The sequence below is a fragment of the Anabrus simplex genome, chromosome 4 (assembly GCF_040414725.1).
Source record: "Anabrus simplex isolate iqAnaSimp1 chromosome 4, ASM4041472v1, whole genome shotgun sequence".
Lineage (NCBI taxonomy): Eukaryota > Metazoa > Arthropoda > Insecta > Orthoptera > Tettigoniidae > Anabrus > Anabrus simplex.
The window spans coordinates 324,972,258-324,988,477 of record NC_090268.1 but is presented as its reverse complement, the minus strand read 5'-3'; the positions used below and the strand labels follow the sequence as shown (position 1 = coordinate 324,988,477).

General features: G+C 40.3%; 1 protein-coding gene across 7 annotated transcripts in view; it reads left to right on the top strand.

The window, feature by feature from the left end:
- The window catches only part of LOC136871946 (uncharacterized), a 519,021-nt gene extending 503,073 nt beyond the window's left edge, over positions 1 to 15,948 (top strand). For all 7 annotated transcript variants that reach the window (XM_068227261.1, XM_067145692.2, XM_067145697.2 and 4 more), the window contains 2 exons: positions 3,993 to 5,207; positions 14,970 to 15,948. In XM_068227261.1, coding sequence (XP_068083362.1) covers positions 3,993 to 5,207; positions 14,970 to 15,300 — 1,546 coding nt within the window. In that variant the 3' untranslated portion in view covers positions 15,301 to 15,948. The remainder of the gene's footprint in view (positions 1 to 3,992; positions 5,208 to 14,969) is intronic.
- Positions 15,949 to 16,220: the final 272 nt, after the last annotated feature.

The following is a 16,220-nucleotide window of genomic DNA, read 5'->3' as shown; positions in this document are numbered from 1 at the left end:
AAAACAATTTTTACCAAAATGTATCAGTAAATCATGTTAAGTAAACCAAAGGAAAAATACAAAACATCACTACCGTGAAATGTCATTCTGAATAATTACGAAGTACACTGAGCGAATTGGCTACGCGGTTCGAAGCGTGGTTTTTCATATTCACACCAGGAAGTGGAAAAGAATATAAATAAACGGCAGTGTCATAAAGCATCAATAACATAGATGAAGTTAGTTCATAAATGTTGATTTGTAGTGGAAAGGTAGGTTCCTATCGTCGCCAAGAGACCTCTCTGAGTCGGCGCGACGTAAAGAAAAAGCTACGCAATGGACAATTTCAAATGTGCATTATAAAATGTGCTATACAAAGTAACAGCCTAATGTAACGGGCACCGCATAAATCCGAAGGAAAAACATACAAGAAAGCTGACATTACTTTCCAAAGCAGATGATTTGCTGCCAAGTTCCAATTTTTCGCATTCCCCTGCCCTTACCCCTGGGTGTTCAGATGCATTTTCTTATTAGCTTCCTGAAAATTATCAAGGCTACCACAGGGACTAAGCGTAACAAGGACACGAAATATGGTTATACAGTTATAGTAGAAGAAGTTGAAGACCATAACACATTATTTGCAGCATTACTGTTATATCTATTCACATATTTGGCCTGAAGGTTCTTTGCAAGTTACTTCGGAAAATGTTTTTCTCAACATATTTTTGAATTACAGTATTCACACAAGCGTAGACATATAACTTACGATTATAACGTCCATAATTTCCGTAAAGAAGAATGGTTACATTCGATATAAACCACGTTTCCAAAGTTATAATCCACGGAATAGTATTACTGTATCGACCGAAAAGTATTTTAGAAAAAACCCACATGTTCGACCTGCGAACATAACTCTTCACCGAGCAAAGTTGAGAATCATCTTCGTTATCATCACTTACAGTCGATCATAAACAGTACAAATTAAAAGACAAAGCTCCCTTCTTCGACCGAGTTTTAATGACTGTTTTCAACACAAGACCACATTGACACTCATCATCAGGATTACACATATTTTTCTCAATGAATTCCTAAACCTACCAGTGCGCATCTTTAATTCTGTAACTGAAGAAATTCAGATTCATAGTTGTCACTAATCAGCACCCGGAAAAGTCCGAAAAACATTGCAACACAGGGTCATGAATATTGATAATGGACGCTTTTTGACCAACAGAATGAAATACAGAAAATCCCCTTGGCATAATCCAAAGGGAAACCTCTGTCTCCTATAATAAATTTGTTACTGAAATAATACACAAGGGGCGGGGGGGGGGGCGGCCGGTATTAACTCAGTAGCTTTGTTACTGGCTTCCCGAAGGTTCGAATTCATGTCGATTCTGGGTTGAGATTTTCATCTTAAAAATCGTGTGAAGTCACAAAGGGCATCCAGATTTAAGCCTCCAGCGAAAATCAAACCGAGTTTAGGTGGCTCCAGCGACCCAATAATTACTGAGATAAGCTTACGAAAGACATCATACACACGGAAATAATACCAATCACTTCAGAATGATCATAGTGAGTACTCCTAACCTGTTTTCTCGTTAATGATTTTCCCTCTAAAACTCCAAATGCTCTGGTATTGGCACATTCATAATTAGATCGACGACTAGGCATGGAACATCTGTGATTCACTGCATGGCATCATACATATTTTTACACTTAAAGCATCTCCCCCAACAAGCATCAAAGCAGCTGCATTCCTTTCGGCTCTATAGTACGGGGATTATTTCTGAAATCATTTCCCTTTAGGGTTCCCAAAATATAATAATCACGGTAGTTAGGTCGGCAGAACAAGGGGGCCATTACTAATTATCCAGTCATTAAAAACTTTGTTAAGTGTCTATGATATTAAGAGCGGTAGGGGCTGTGGCCCAGTCTTGTTGAAAATATACCAGGGGATCAGAAAGGAAAGATGAAAGTGAAGAGCCTGACACTAGTAAGTGCAAACACTGCCAGACTCAGCTTCATAGAAGGCTTCTTGACATAATCATACCCGGTTATTTTTTACTGCAATATAATCAATTGTACCCATTTTGCAACGTGTTGATTACTCCCATGCGGCAGCTGCGGATTTTGATGTAGGCATGCGTTTGGCCGGATATTTCAGGACTTCTTCTTGTGATGCATTAAAGGAAACGATCTGTCTAAGATACTTAAAGTGAATTGAACGTTTTGGTTTTTTCCTTATTTGGTATCAAGAAATGTCGTGGTATTGCGGCGCTCAGGCGTCATAACTCCAGTTTTTTCAAAGGAAATCTGGAGTCTTAACAAATATCAGGATATTTGGATAGCTGTGGTAGAAGGAGTGTTTAACCTGGAATTGGGAGGATTCAGCTGATCTATTCAGAAAAAATACAGTAAATCATCTAACAAATACCAACACACCAGTTGTAAATTCACTTGCATTACTTCGTTAGCACTTCGAAGCAGATTTATAGCAAAATAAAATTTACTAGAATAGTGGCTTCAAATGCATTTCAGTTATTGTGCCTGAGGAGTTTGAAGATTTATACAACTATCTGAAGGAATTGGTAACGGTACGACATAAAGAAAACCTTCATTTAACCTAGTTACTGGGCGAGTTGGCCGTGCGGTTAGTGGCGCGCACCTGTGAGCTCGCATCCGGGAGGTAGTGGGTTCGAATCCCACTGCCGGCAGCCCTGAAGATGGTTTTCCGTGGTTTCCCATTATCACAACAGGCAAATGCTGGGGCTGTACCTTCATTAAGGCCACGGCCGCTTCCTTTCTATTCCTAGTCCTTTCCTGTCCCATCGTCGCCACAATACCTATCTGTGTCGGTGCGACGTAAAGGAAATAGCATTTAACCTAATTAGGATAATATTTCGATGATTTCGGTGATTATGAAAGGTTAGATTATTCAGCGAGGAGCGAAGCTGGAAATGAAACTACATTAGAACACAGCTAAAAATACTGTATATTAGAACTTCGCTTGCGATGTGATAGTCAGTTTTTAGAAGAAATAAGAAATCATCGTATTCCACGCTACGAATTTGCGTCCTCTAATTGCGTCCTTGCGCATGTGCGAACCGAAATGTCAACGAAAACACGAAAAGTTGATGAAAAGTTTCATTCACAAAAGTTAAAGATATTTTGTTTATCAACATGTTCGAAAAGTTAATGAACACGCTACTTTTGTTATTAACATTCAAAGATGTCCATGAACATTGTTTATTAACAACGTTTGTTAACAAAGTTAACGAAAACTTATTGGTGTGGACGCACCTGTAGGCTTATTTGCTGCATAGTTTTCCTCATCTGTTGTTGCGTGGTAGCGCATTCATCTCTCAATGTCTGGTGAGGTCATTGCTTTAAGATAGGAAAGAAATATACGCGTGATAACAGGAAGCCATAGATGGTTCCTTCCATGGTTCCCTCTTTGGTAAATAGGTCAATTTTCTCGTTGCGTATTATTCCTACGTGACCTTTAAAGAAAGTGACTCTGTAGTAGGAAGCATGATTTCTCTATCTCCCTATACCACTGTAGTATTTTATCTATGAATATGACAACTACAGTAGCCTAACTTTGTGGTTTTGACAGATGCGCGAAGGCATGTGTGTAGCAGAGCCGACTGGAATTGGTAGACCAGAGGGCAAGGGAGGGCAAGTTGGAACAAAAAGCTCATTGGTTGCTTTCAATGACAGCTCTGTTTACCTAGGCAACGCTTCAATTACACGTACATTCGGGCTGTCACCGTTCAATATCAAGATCACAAAGTTTTATAAAACTAGAAATATTTGACTTGACGCAGATCTTAACTGTTCTTTACGAGCTCAAATGCATTCTAATAGATGTAAGGTCTTCTAAAATAAAACATGAATAAATTTACATTCATTATAATTTTGTCCTTCCTTTTTCAGAAACTTTGCTATCTATTTCCTCTGCGTATTTAGACTGACGCTTACTAACAAAAATTCTGTGAATCTTTCTGTTTCAGACTGGCGAATTACTGTATCCCTTTTCATCGTGACATGGAGATAAAGGAGGAATTCATAAAAGTAGAATGCAGAGTGAATGATGAAGAAATATATAAGGATTATCATGCCTTTATCATTCCGAAGCCGGAGGTGGAAAAACGTTGTGAAGAAGCTGTGTCGACAAATGAGGTAGATACAGAAGATCGACCAAGCGTGCTCATGTTAGGTATCGACGCTGTATCACGTCTCAACTTCCACCGACAGATGCCACATACTCTCCATCAGCTACGACAGCTGGGAGCCATCGAGATGTTAGGCTACAATAAAGTTGGTGACAATACTTTCCCGAATCTAGTCCCAGTTCTAGCGGGTCTCAGTGAAAAGGAACTACGGGACTCGTGTTGGCCCAAGGACAAATCTTCGTTTGACTACTGCTCTTTTATATGGAAAAATTTTAGTGAGGCTGGATACAGAACTGGTTTCGGTGAAGACTCTCCTTGGATGGGAATGTTTCATTATCAAAAGGTTGGTTTTGTAAAGCAACCAACAGACTACTACGTGAGACCATACATTAAACATGCCGAAGATAAACTTGGTAATTCGAAGCATTTAAATGCGAAACTGTGCATTGGTTCGAGATTGACAGCTGAAGTTCTTCTTGAATATATTCGTAAGTTCGTTCATTCTTTAGCGTCAGTGCCGTCTTTTGCTCTGTTCTGGGGAGCAAGCCTAACTCATGATTTTTTGAACTATGCTGGTTTAGGAGATGATCTATATGTCAAGTTCCTGACGGACATGAAAAAGTGGGAAGTTTTAGAAAATACTGTGCTGATAGTGATGAGTGATCACGGTATCCGATGGGGTGGTATTCGTGAGACATATCAAGGGCGCATGGAGGAGCGACAACCTCTTCTGTTTTTTGTTTTTCCTGCCTGGTTCCGCGAACGGTACACGGCAGCTGTGGCTAACGTTCAACGCAATACCGAGCGTCTTACCACACCGTTTGACCTGCACGAAACCCTAGCAGATCTTCTTCATCCAGAGGAACTCCTCAATCAAGCAGCGATACGCCGTCGTTCGAACGAAGTGTTATCTGCTGAAAATCCTCCACGGGGCATCAGTCTCTTTCTTCAACTACCCGTCGACCGCACTTGTCCATTAGCTGGCATAGATGCTCACTGGTGTACCTGTCAGCAGAGTGAACCTGTGGAAAAAGACAGTCCACTGGTGCTAAGGTGATGTTTTAATTTATTTGTTTATGAATTTATGTATTTATTTAATTATTTATTTATTTAAAGTGCGTTGTATCCTCTTTTGAGATATTATTGGAGACCTACTAGACGACACCCACACGGTACAGTAAATTCCCGATTATTCGAACTAATGAAGGGCAGAGCATGCATGAAAAATAGAAAAGTATAGATAATCCAATGCAACAAAAAGGTACAGAATAACTTCATCGGTATTAATTGATTCGGTGATAACTTCTTTCGCCTTCTTTATTTTTAGTTAAAATATTGTAGGAAACTCTTCATATCAAGGTCTTCTAAACGTTTACGTTTTGATGGTTACCCACTAACACTGTTCCATACAAAATCACCCAGGTTTCTTATCCTTAAAACTGTAGACAATTTATACTCATGTTCCATCATCTGCATTCTCCCTGTGTGTGGGGGCAGTAAAATACATCCACGGTATCCCCTGTCTGTGTAAGTGGTGACTGAATGTGGTACCAGGGGTTTTTAACTCTTAAATGCGCAATTTATTACTTCTTTCAAATTTTTTGCCATTCTAATAGTAATGTAGATTATTTTAAAATGTTATATAAACAAGATTTATCAGTTTAAAGTTTAAAAATATAATGAGTTTCGAATGCTTTGCATATACAAGTAACTATAGGGCTTCTACCACACTTCAGTCTTGGGAAATTTTATTTATTCACGAAGCACAAGATACAGCTACACTGAGCAAATTTCACTTGCACTGTCAACAGACTATTTAACAAACGTAAACTTTCATAATAAAATATAATAAACATAACAAAATATAACAAGATCAGGTACACATCCTACTAATAACTGTCCAAATCGAAAACCATAGAATGTCCATGTTAATAGCCAAGTCGTCGTGGGTCAAGATGGCGGTATGTCCAACAAATACGACTGCGCTGAGATAAACGACATTTCAGTGCTGACATTTGCCTTTACACTTCACTCTAGTTGATTACCGTGAAAAGTCTTGAAACAAAAAGTTTATTAATGTTACAATAGGCTAGCTAGTTTATCTTCAAAGGAGGAGTAACGCACACATTTACAAAGAGAATTAAAATAATAATGTTCAACTATCTAAGAGGTACGCCCCCCTAGCGTAACGGTTAACACTATTAGCTGTCGTTCTCGGAGACCCGGGTTCGATTTTCGGTATTGTGAGAAATTTAAGAATGGCAGGAGAGCTGGTATGTGGTTGAAATGGTACATGCAGCTCACCTCCATTGGGGGTGTGCCTTGAAAGAGCTGCGCCACATGGGGATGAGGACACGAGTTCACACTATCTAAGAGGATGCATAGCAAGAAAGTAAACTTCCTTTGCACGTATGCAATGGTGTGCATTTAAGGGTTAATTTGGGAGTGTGGGCTAGTGACCTAGCCGAGGGGGCAGTGGACAGCTACAACGGAGGGGACTGGTGGAGGCGTGAGCTCGAAGTGGCAGGTGCTCTTGCGCTCAACGCCACGTTTTGTGCATCTCTGTTTTAAAGAATGGCGCTCGTAGTGTACCATATTTGTAAAATCGACAGTTGCAAGCCACTATCTAAAAGACCTCAAGTTCAGTCTAGAGGAGGGAAGTATCACACCTGTTGTGCTGAAACCTAGTAAGAAATTCCAGTGGCAGAAGCTATGCACTATAATAAAACCATATTAAAATAAAACCTGCTAGTTTAAAGTCCAAGGCCCGAAATACCTTGCGAAATCTCCAATTTAAATTACAGAAAAATAACACTTCAAGTTATTGGCTTTACTGGACGCCCCTGTCTGCTTACCTGAAGGTCGGGCGGGGAACAGGGAGAGTGTAAGAGATCAGCCAGGCCGGTTAGGAATCTAAGTGTGTTGACATAAAGGTCGGCTATTTATTGACTGTCAGTTAACTGTGAACGAATTTGTAACGCAAATTGTGATGGTAGTTTAGAAATCGACAGGGGAGTCAGAATATGTTCCCCTGTTCGTGAGCGAGAGGTTCTAAATCCTGTTAATATAGTTGGGTTTGTGTTGAGGTATTTCCATGAAAAAGTGTTACTTCTACCGAAATATAATCTCGAAAGAGAAGGAAATAGGCTAAATATGTGACAGAACCCGCTTGTAAGTAATTACTCAGGAGTTGACATAATTGATGGGCCATTTTTCAATGTACATGAGTAAGCCAATGAAAATGAGTTCATTGATAGCGACCATAAAGCCAATTCTGCGATCGCAGCTGATATTGCGGGTTCGTGTGTGAGTTCCAGGCCAGAACCTTGTGACACAAGTCAATCACGCTGCAAATCCTCTAGTTCTTATTACGTTGCGAGTCCATTAAAATATTAATACACCGAGCTCGATAGCTGCAGTCGCTTAAGTGCGGCCAGTATCCAGTATTCGGGAGATAGTAGGTTCGAGCCCCACTGTCGGCAGCCCTGAAAATGGTTTTCCGTGGTTTCCCATTTTCACACCAGGCAAATGCTGGGGCTGTACCTTAATTAAGGTCACGGCCGCTTCCTTCCCTCTCCTAGCCCCTTCCTGTCCCATCGTCGCCATAAGACATATCTGTGTCGGTGCGACGTAAGGCAACTAGCAAAAAAAGAAATATATATATTAATGCATAGTAGTGATTACCAGATGAACGCTGTGGATTTCCGGTTGAATGAACACGCAAGAAGCTACTTTCGTTATCACACGTCCGCAGAAACGTGACAACGTTATTTGTGTATTTAATGCTGCTGAGTCATCTATAATGTAAAATATTAAATTTATAAAAGCACTCTATTCTCGCTTTGAGGATTCTAAAAGAACAAAAGTATTGGTTATGAAGACATGACAGTAGGTCTTGGCATTTTCATGAGAACTCAGCAGCGAAAACGCATTTTTTGTGCATCATGATTATGCTCGGATAAGTCGATCCAAGGAAAAGAACATAAAATCAATAGCAGGAAAATTACGAATTTCGTATCTCGCTTCCGTCGTCATGATTAAGTAGAAAAGGATAAGGCTACAGGGAGATTTCTTGAAGCTTCTGGAGAGCAATTCATCCGTTACACTCCCTCCGCTTCAGCTCAGACCTCAACGGATTTGAGTGCGAAATGCGATCAAAACGGACTCTCTTTTGTTGGGGAAAGAGATACTTCTAAAGTAGCCCAAATAGTCACTGCATTAACAGATTCGTAGGCTACACTATAATGCCCACAGTGAGAGCCTAGACGGATCTGTATTTCCTAAACTATTGATTGTGCTTCAGAAAAAGGAAAGGTTGGTCCTATACTTTCTAAAAAGATTATTATAAACCAATATCATTATTGTTACTGCCACACACGCCGGTAATATGGAAAGAGAAGTTGAAACAAAGATTTACGGAAGACTTCCTCCCCTTCTCTGAAGACAATTGTGCCCTAGTTTTCGATTCCTGGATTTCATACAGTGGCACGAAAATATTCCTCCAGATAAGACCGTAGAGTTGCTGTAGATTCCTCCTGCTACCACGAAAACTTCCTACCACTGGATAAGATTTTTTTAACTTTCCGACAGTGGAAATGTTTTACCATCAGATGAGAACATTTATGGAGAGGTTTCCCACTGAGACAGCATCCTGAAAATGCCACCTTTCTATCAGTTTTCATCCCGAAGGTTCCAGAATGTGATAAAATATTCCTGGTTTGTAAGCAAATATAGCCTACAACAATATGACTTCCCGGGTTTGTATTGTAGTTCCTGTGAAATAATGCCTGAAAGCAAAGCAAAATCAGTGTGGAGAAAAGTGTATTGTAGTAATAGAATGATTATATGTTGTGCATGGTGCAAAAAGAACTTGTATTTTAACTTCTCAGTTAACATTAGTCATTTTTCTTTTATCGCTAGTCGAAACCATAAGGTGGTGGCGAGACAGAGCATATTACGTCGTGTTACATCTTCATATATAGTGCATTTGAACCCCGCTTCACATGAAACAGGGATATCCAAATGCGTAGGATAATGAGTTATTGTTGTAGGATTCTCGCTTCGATTTCGGGGCCTTGCAGTTTAAAGTGACAGAAATTTGTTTTAATGTAGCATTTTTATGGTACATCGCTTCTGCTATATACATTACCATGTTGGTTTCGGCATGAAAGATGTGATACTCATCTTGCAGCTCTGCCAAAACGGGTTCATTTATCCTCATGAGGATAATTCAGAAGTTATCTATTTTGAAAAGTTTAAGTTTAAGACAGTCCTGTGTATTATAGCGTCCCACCATTTCAATAATTTTGTGATATTGTGTACAGTGTAGTTTTTTCAAGTGTAGTCGATTATAATAATATAGGAGTAATTTAATATATACCTGTATTACTGACATAAGGGGCTGCCTAGCCAAAACGGTAAAGGCGTTTTCGCTGCACCCAGAAGGACGTGGGTTTGATTCCTCGTTAGGAAGCCGAAAAATGTAAGAAACTAGATTTCCACTTCTGGAGCGGCACTTGGCCCTGAGATTCACTCCGCCTACACCAAAAATGAGCTAACCACTCTATCTCACAAAGTACCAAAGTTACGGATCCTACTCTTCTAAAGGCCTTCGTGGTCTGTAGGGAAATGGTTTTGCGTTGCTTTTCTATTACCAACATAGAAAACCCGCTGTTTGGCTGAATGTTTAGTGTTCTGGCCTTTGGCCTTGGGGGCCCTGGATTCGATTTCCGGTCGGGCTGGGGATTTTAGCTGCGTGTGGTTAATTCTTCTGACCGAGCAAATGGCCGCGTGGTTTCGGTTACGTTGCTGTGAGCTTGCATTCTGGAGATAGTGAGTTCGAACCCCACTGTCAGCAGCCCTGAAAATGATTTTCTGTGGTTTCCTATTTTTTTGCTAGTGGTTTTGCGTCGCATCGACACATACAGGTCTTATGGCGACGAAGGGATAGGAAAGGCCCAGGAGTTGGAAGGAAGCGGCCGTGGCCTTAATGAAGGTACAGCCTCAGCATTTGCCTAGTGTGAAAATAGGAAACCACGGAAAACTATCTTCAGGGCTGCCGACAGTGGGATTCGAACCCACTATATCCCGTATGCAAGCTCACAGCCGCGCGCCCCTAACCGCATGGCCAACTCGCCCGATGGTTTCCCATTTTTTACTCCAGCTAAATGTGTAAGCTGTACCTTAAATTAAAACCATGGCTGCTTCCTTCTCCTTCCTAGCCCTTTTCTATAAAACCTATCTGCGTCGGTGCGATATAAAGCAAATTGAAAATAAGAACTAAAAAGTAAATTATTATGGCTCGGGGACTGGAAATTTGTGTTCCTCTTAATACAATTCTCTCCATCTATACACAAAATACTAGACGACCAACTATCGCAGAAACACGTAATAGCGGATAGTTTTCATCCCTCTATATGGGGTTGGCGTCAGAAATGACATATAGCCGTAAAATTAGGCTAAGGCTGGATCAAGTAACGACCGTAATAAATTAGTCCAGGAAGAAAATATTTATAGTATACAGGAGAGGAGGGAGAGAAAGAGAGATAGAGAGGGAGAGAGTTTGTTTACTTTTGACGTAATTGCGTCTTATAAATGATCTCCTGGTAGAGATGCAGACAAAATAAATTGGCGTAACGAAATTCAATAAGAGCCTTCATGCGATAAAAAAAACTACTGATGTATCAACGGTAATAAGTGTGCTGGCTGGTACAGGCGTTTCGGACTGTGGGGGGGGGGGGCACAATTTCGGGTGCACAATCAACTAATTAAAAATTAGCATAACATCACATCACAGTGACCGATTCACCCAAGTCGAAATTGAGGAAGTGTACCCAGACCGATACAGGAAAAGTTCGGTATGAGTGGAGCTGAATGACCGCAGAGTGTAGGGAACACCAGCAAGCCGAGCGTGCGGAGGTCTCTCAGCCAGGTAGAAGCGCTGTCGGCCTTTCTTTTGGTCGCATGCCCATCAACCTTATGTCCAACTAGCTGACGTACCCGTGCTTCGCTACGGGATTCTCAGAAAGACTGACTTTGTGGCTTTCCTAACTGAAGTCAACATAGGTCATTACAGAAACGTCAGTAGGAAAGTGGCGATTAAAGGCAATGTTATCATATAAAATACTCAATCAAATGAGAAACCGCACATCTCACTTTTAACAAATAGTACTACGATGCCGATCTAACAGTCCAAAGTTCTAGAACTGGAATGACCAGGCCGCAGACATCCGTGAACACTCATCTGCCATTATTCCGTTCAATATGCACACTGCTCATTCCAATCAGTGCTTCAGAGTGAGGATTGGACAGCTCGAATGCTATGATGAACCAGTGTGTTATGTACCAGTAGTATCAGAAAATTTATGAACCAGAGGAATGGCATACTAAAGAAGAAAGTTATCTAAGTCCCCAGCTACTTTCCACCAATATTCAGGCAGACTGTTACACTCGATACGACCGAGCGAGTTGACCGTGTGGTTAGGGGCGCGCAGTTGTGATCCCAGCTTGGATCCCAAAGATAGTGGATTCGAACCCCAATGTCGGCAGCCCTGAAGATGGTATTCCGTGCTTTCCCATTTTCACACCAGGAAAATGCTGGGGCTGTATCTTAATTAAGGCCAAGGCCGCTTCCTTCACACTCCTAGCCCTTTCCTATCCCCTCGTTGCCACAAGACCTATCTGTGTCGGTGCGAGATAAGGCAGTAATCCTATCTATCGGAAATGAAATGAAATGAAATGGCTTATGGCTTTTAGTGCCAGGAGTGCCCAAGGACAAGTTTGGCTCGCCAGGTGCAGGTCTTTTGATTTGATGCCCGTAGGCTACCCGCGAGTCGTGATGAGGATGAAATGATGATGAAGACAACACATACACCCAGCCCCAGTGCCAGCGGAATTAACCAATTATGGTTAAATTTCCCGACCCTGCCGGTAATCGAACCCGGGACCCCTGTGGCCAACGGCCAGCACGCTAACCATTCACCCACGGAGCTGAACCCTATCTATCGGAGATGAGTGGTAACAGAAAGCACAAAGCACATCACAACAAACAATGGTCAATGTAATGTTATTGTTGATAAATTTTATGAGCTTTCTCTATTGTAGGCTTTCACATTTAGTTTTCTTTAGACTCTGTGATATTAGGGCGTCTTATAAAATTATTTATAGCGTAGACTGTAGTTCCTTATTCTCCGACTTCACATACCGATCAAATCCTGTTTACCCATTTTCTCGTGACTGAGGGCTGATATGGACTTAGTAGCAAAAATTCAAATTCATTAATATCTCTGTGATCATAGCCAGTACGGTAACAATGTATAAGACGTAAATGATCGGGAATTTAATACTAACTTACATAACTTTAGTTATGTAGTATTTATCGATACGACCACTAATAATATAATTATTTGGGAATTAATTTTCAGGCCTTCCCCTAAACTAGCATTTCACTCAGTGTGAATAAAATGATTTATGGCCGAAATTATAGCGACTTATTCTCCGACTTTGCATACCGATTTTCATTAAGATAGGACCACTAATAACACAAATATTTGGGAATTCCATTTTAGGCCTTCCCCTAAACTAGTTTTTTCTCAGCGTGAATACAATTATTTATGGCCTAGATTGTAGCGACATATTCTCCAACTTCACCTACCGATTTTCGTTAAGTTCCGACCATTAATAACATGAATATTTGAGAATTAAATGTTAGGCCTTCCCATAAATTACCATTTCACTCAGTGTGAATCAAATTATTTATGGCCTAGATTATAGCGACTTATTCCCCGACATTGCATACCGATTTTTATTAAATTCTCTTCAGCCGTTTTCTCGTGATGCGTGTACATACCTACATAATACAGACAGACAGACAGACAGACAGACAGACAGACAGACAGACAGACAGACAGACAGACAGACAGACAGACAGACAGACAGACAGACAGACAGACAGACAGACAGAAATTACGGAAAAGTAAAAAGTGCATGTCCTTGTTACTGTGGACACGACTGATACAAAAATGCCATCCTTTTTAAATTCTGAGCAATGTACAGACAAAATTCTCATTTTATAGATATAGATTGGCGTGATGATCAGAAAACATAACACGGCGGACCCCAAAACGTGATTCCCACTAATGCTGAGAGCAAAGGATATACAGGAACGTTATTTCAAACTGGGACTTAGAAATGTAATTTCAGCGACCCCTTTTACCTTACTATGCCAGAGGTCTTCAGTGTTTGGAGATTTTATCACAAATTCCATTCCACCATTTACTTCTTCTTCTTCTAATACTAGCGCTTTTCCCACATCTGTAGGGTTGTGGGTGCGAACTGTGTCACACGTGGATTTGGCCCTGTTTTAAGGCCGGATTGCCCTTCTTGACGCCAATCCTATATGGAAGGATGTTATCACTATTGCATGTTTCTGTGATGGTTGGTGGTGTAGTGTGTTATCTGAATATGAAGAGGAAAGTGTTGGTACAAACACAAAAACCCAGTCCCTGGGTCAGAAGAATTAATCAGGCGGGATTAAAATCCCTGACCCGGCCGGGAATCGAACCCAGAAACCTCTGGACTGAAGGCTTCAACGCTGACCATTCAGCCAGTGAGTCGGACAGTATTTTACCATTTACACTAAGTATTATTTTATCTTTTGAAAAATTTTCTTGTAGAATTTACAGTTTGTCTTCAAGGCAGAGATTGCCACAACTGGGTTACTTTTTCTTTCAACGCACCAACACAGATAGTACTTATGACGGCGAAGGGAGAGGAAGGGCTAGGAGTGAGAAAGATGCGACCATGGCTGCAATTGGAGTACAGCTCCAGCATATGCCTGGTGTGAAAATAGAAAACAACGGAAAACCATCCTCAGGTCTGCCGACAGTAGGGCTCGAACCCACTAACTCCCAAATACAAGCTGACAGCTACGTGAGGCAAATCATGTAGCCACTTGCTCGGTAAAGTATTTTCTTGACCTGAGAAGTTTGCAGTAAATATTCTTAATTATGATGTACTATATAAATCATAATGGAAAATGTTAGCATGAAAAGGAGCACATAACAGGATAAATACAATGGAAGGGTAGTATGGGAAGTGGGAGCGACAGGAAGAGGAGGTGAGGACAAACAAGTAAAGACAAAAGGACAATCTCACATCTTCATACAATGCCATCTTCACATAGATCAGCTTTCCCATAATCAGTCTCAGTTCTTCTCAGCCCCTGAGGAGGTCATCAGAAGGACGAGCATCAACACTCATTGAGTTGTGTCGAGCTCGTCGATGATTTATGAGAGGAGATCTCATTTATTTGAAGATCTGGCTTTGTGTTTATCCTATTCGTGTTCTGATCTTTCTATATAGGACCTGATTTTTGTTTTTCTTGTTATTTCTAAAATAAGAAAAGACAAACGTAACCACAAGTGATCACTGGTGTGCCCAAAGAAATGAGGATTACAGAGTGATGCGCGGTCAGAGTGATGAATCCTCTCTGTTGTTATTATCGGCTTTCTCGTTTGGGGTTACTATCTCACTTTCACATTGGTCCTCGATAGTTCTCCTGTCGGCGTGAGTGGACCTCGAACCAGCCTTCAAATCCAGGTGAAAATCCAAGACCTGACTAAAAACGGACCCAGGGCTTCCGGGTCAGAGGTAGTTTCGCTACTTCTAGACCACGGGGTCGGCTTTCGGTTACCTCTACAAATGCTTAATTTCTTTTAACCCTCTACAGAAAAAATAATAATAATTACACTGGTTGACATCTGTGAATCTCTTGCAATTGGGAGAATTGATCATTTTCTTGTTCTCTTGTTACAGATCAGCTGACTTTCTGGTTAAGCACTTGAATGAAATGCTTCAGAACTTCCGTCAGTGTGAACCACTAACATTAGCAGCCATACAAGATGCACAACTACAAGTACCATTGCAACATCTACATAATGCTACCAAGGATAAAGGTATCCATGATTACCTTCTGATAATACGGACTATACCAGGAGGAGGTATATTCGAAGCCACTATCCGTTACCGGGCCAAGGACGATAGTCTAAGTGTGGTAGGCATAGTCAGCCGTTTGAACACGTACGGCAACCAAAGTGCATGTGTTGCGGAATATCACCTTAAATTATATTGTTTTTGTAGATCGTGACAGCAACAGTGTATAAATGTTTTTAGAATGCACAACTCTGTACTTCAACCACGATAACTTTTGCGCACCCAAATAAGGTTCACAACTGTTGAAAGGTGCTTCACACATTGTGTAAGTGGTTAGAATTTTACTATGAAGTGTTGGTAACTATGATATGGTGACAATTTTCAGGAACATTCCTCGACTGGAATATGTGTTAACTGTTTTGTTGGAGTTTTAATTATATGCAAGTGTTTGTTATTGGTCGTTAGGGACACTGTTATATAGAAGTGACTCATTAAGTTGTTGGTCCTTTTAGACTTCGTTACTTACACAAAGAATAGCAACGTAAATGTTTTCAGACAACTTACATCATTGATTTTCTTATGATAAGATTAATCTATATATAATATGTAATGGGCATATTTATATTGTCCATTTATTAAGTACCTGTTAAGATGCATTTATATTTTAGACTAGGCAGGATATCATTCCGCACAATAAGCCAAATACTGAAGACATTTTGTATGAATAAATTTATTTGGGTTCTGAAATGTATATGCGTAAAAAATAGCACTCCCAATAGTGATAACAAAATGTCTGAAATATTCATTAATTTATCAAGAAATGTTTGTGGGTATATTGCTTGAGTTTGTGAAATAAATATCTTCCCATACATTAAAAGTTGATTGAGTTTTCATTGATACTGTTAGAGATTGACTAGACTGACTGCAATTAAACTTGGTAGTATAAGGAATTAAGACATCAGAAAATAATGGCAATAGTCATTCTGTCATAAAAAAATATCCATCTACTCAAAAAGTTATTTCTTCTTTCAGTTTTTAATGGAACATAGTGTAGCAAAGGCAGTGATTACAATGGAATTTGGCAGAATGACCAATTAAGCCATTAAAATATCGCTGCACATTTGTCTTTGTTAC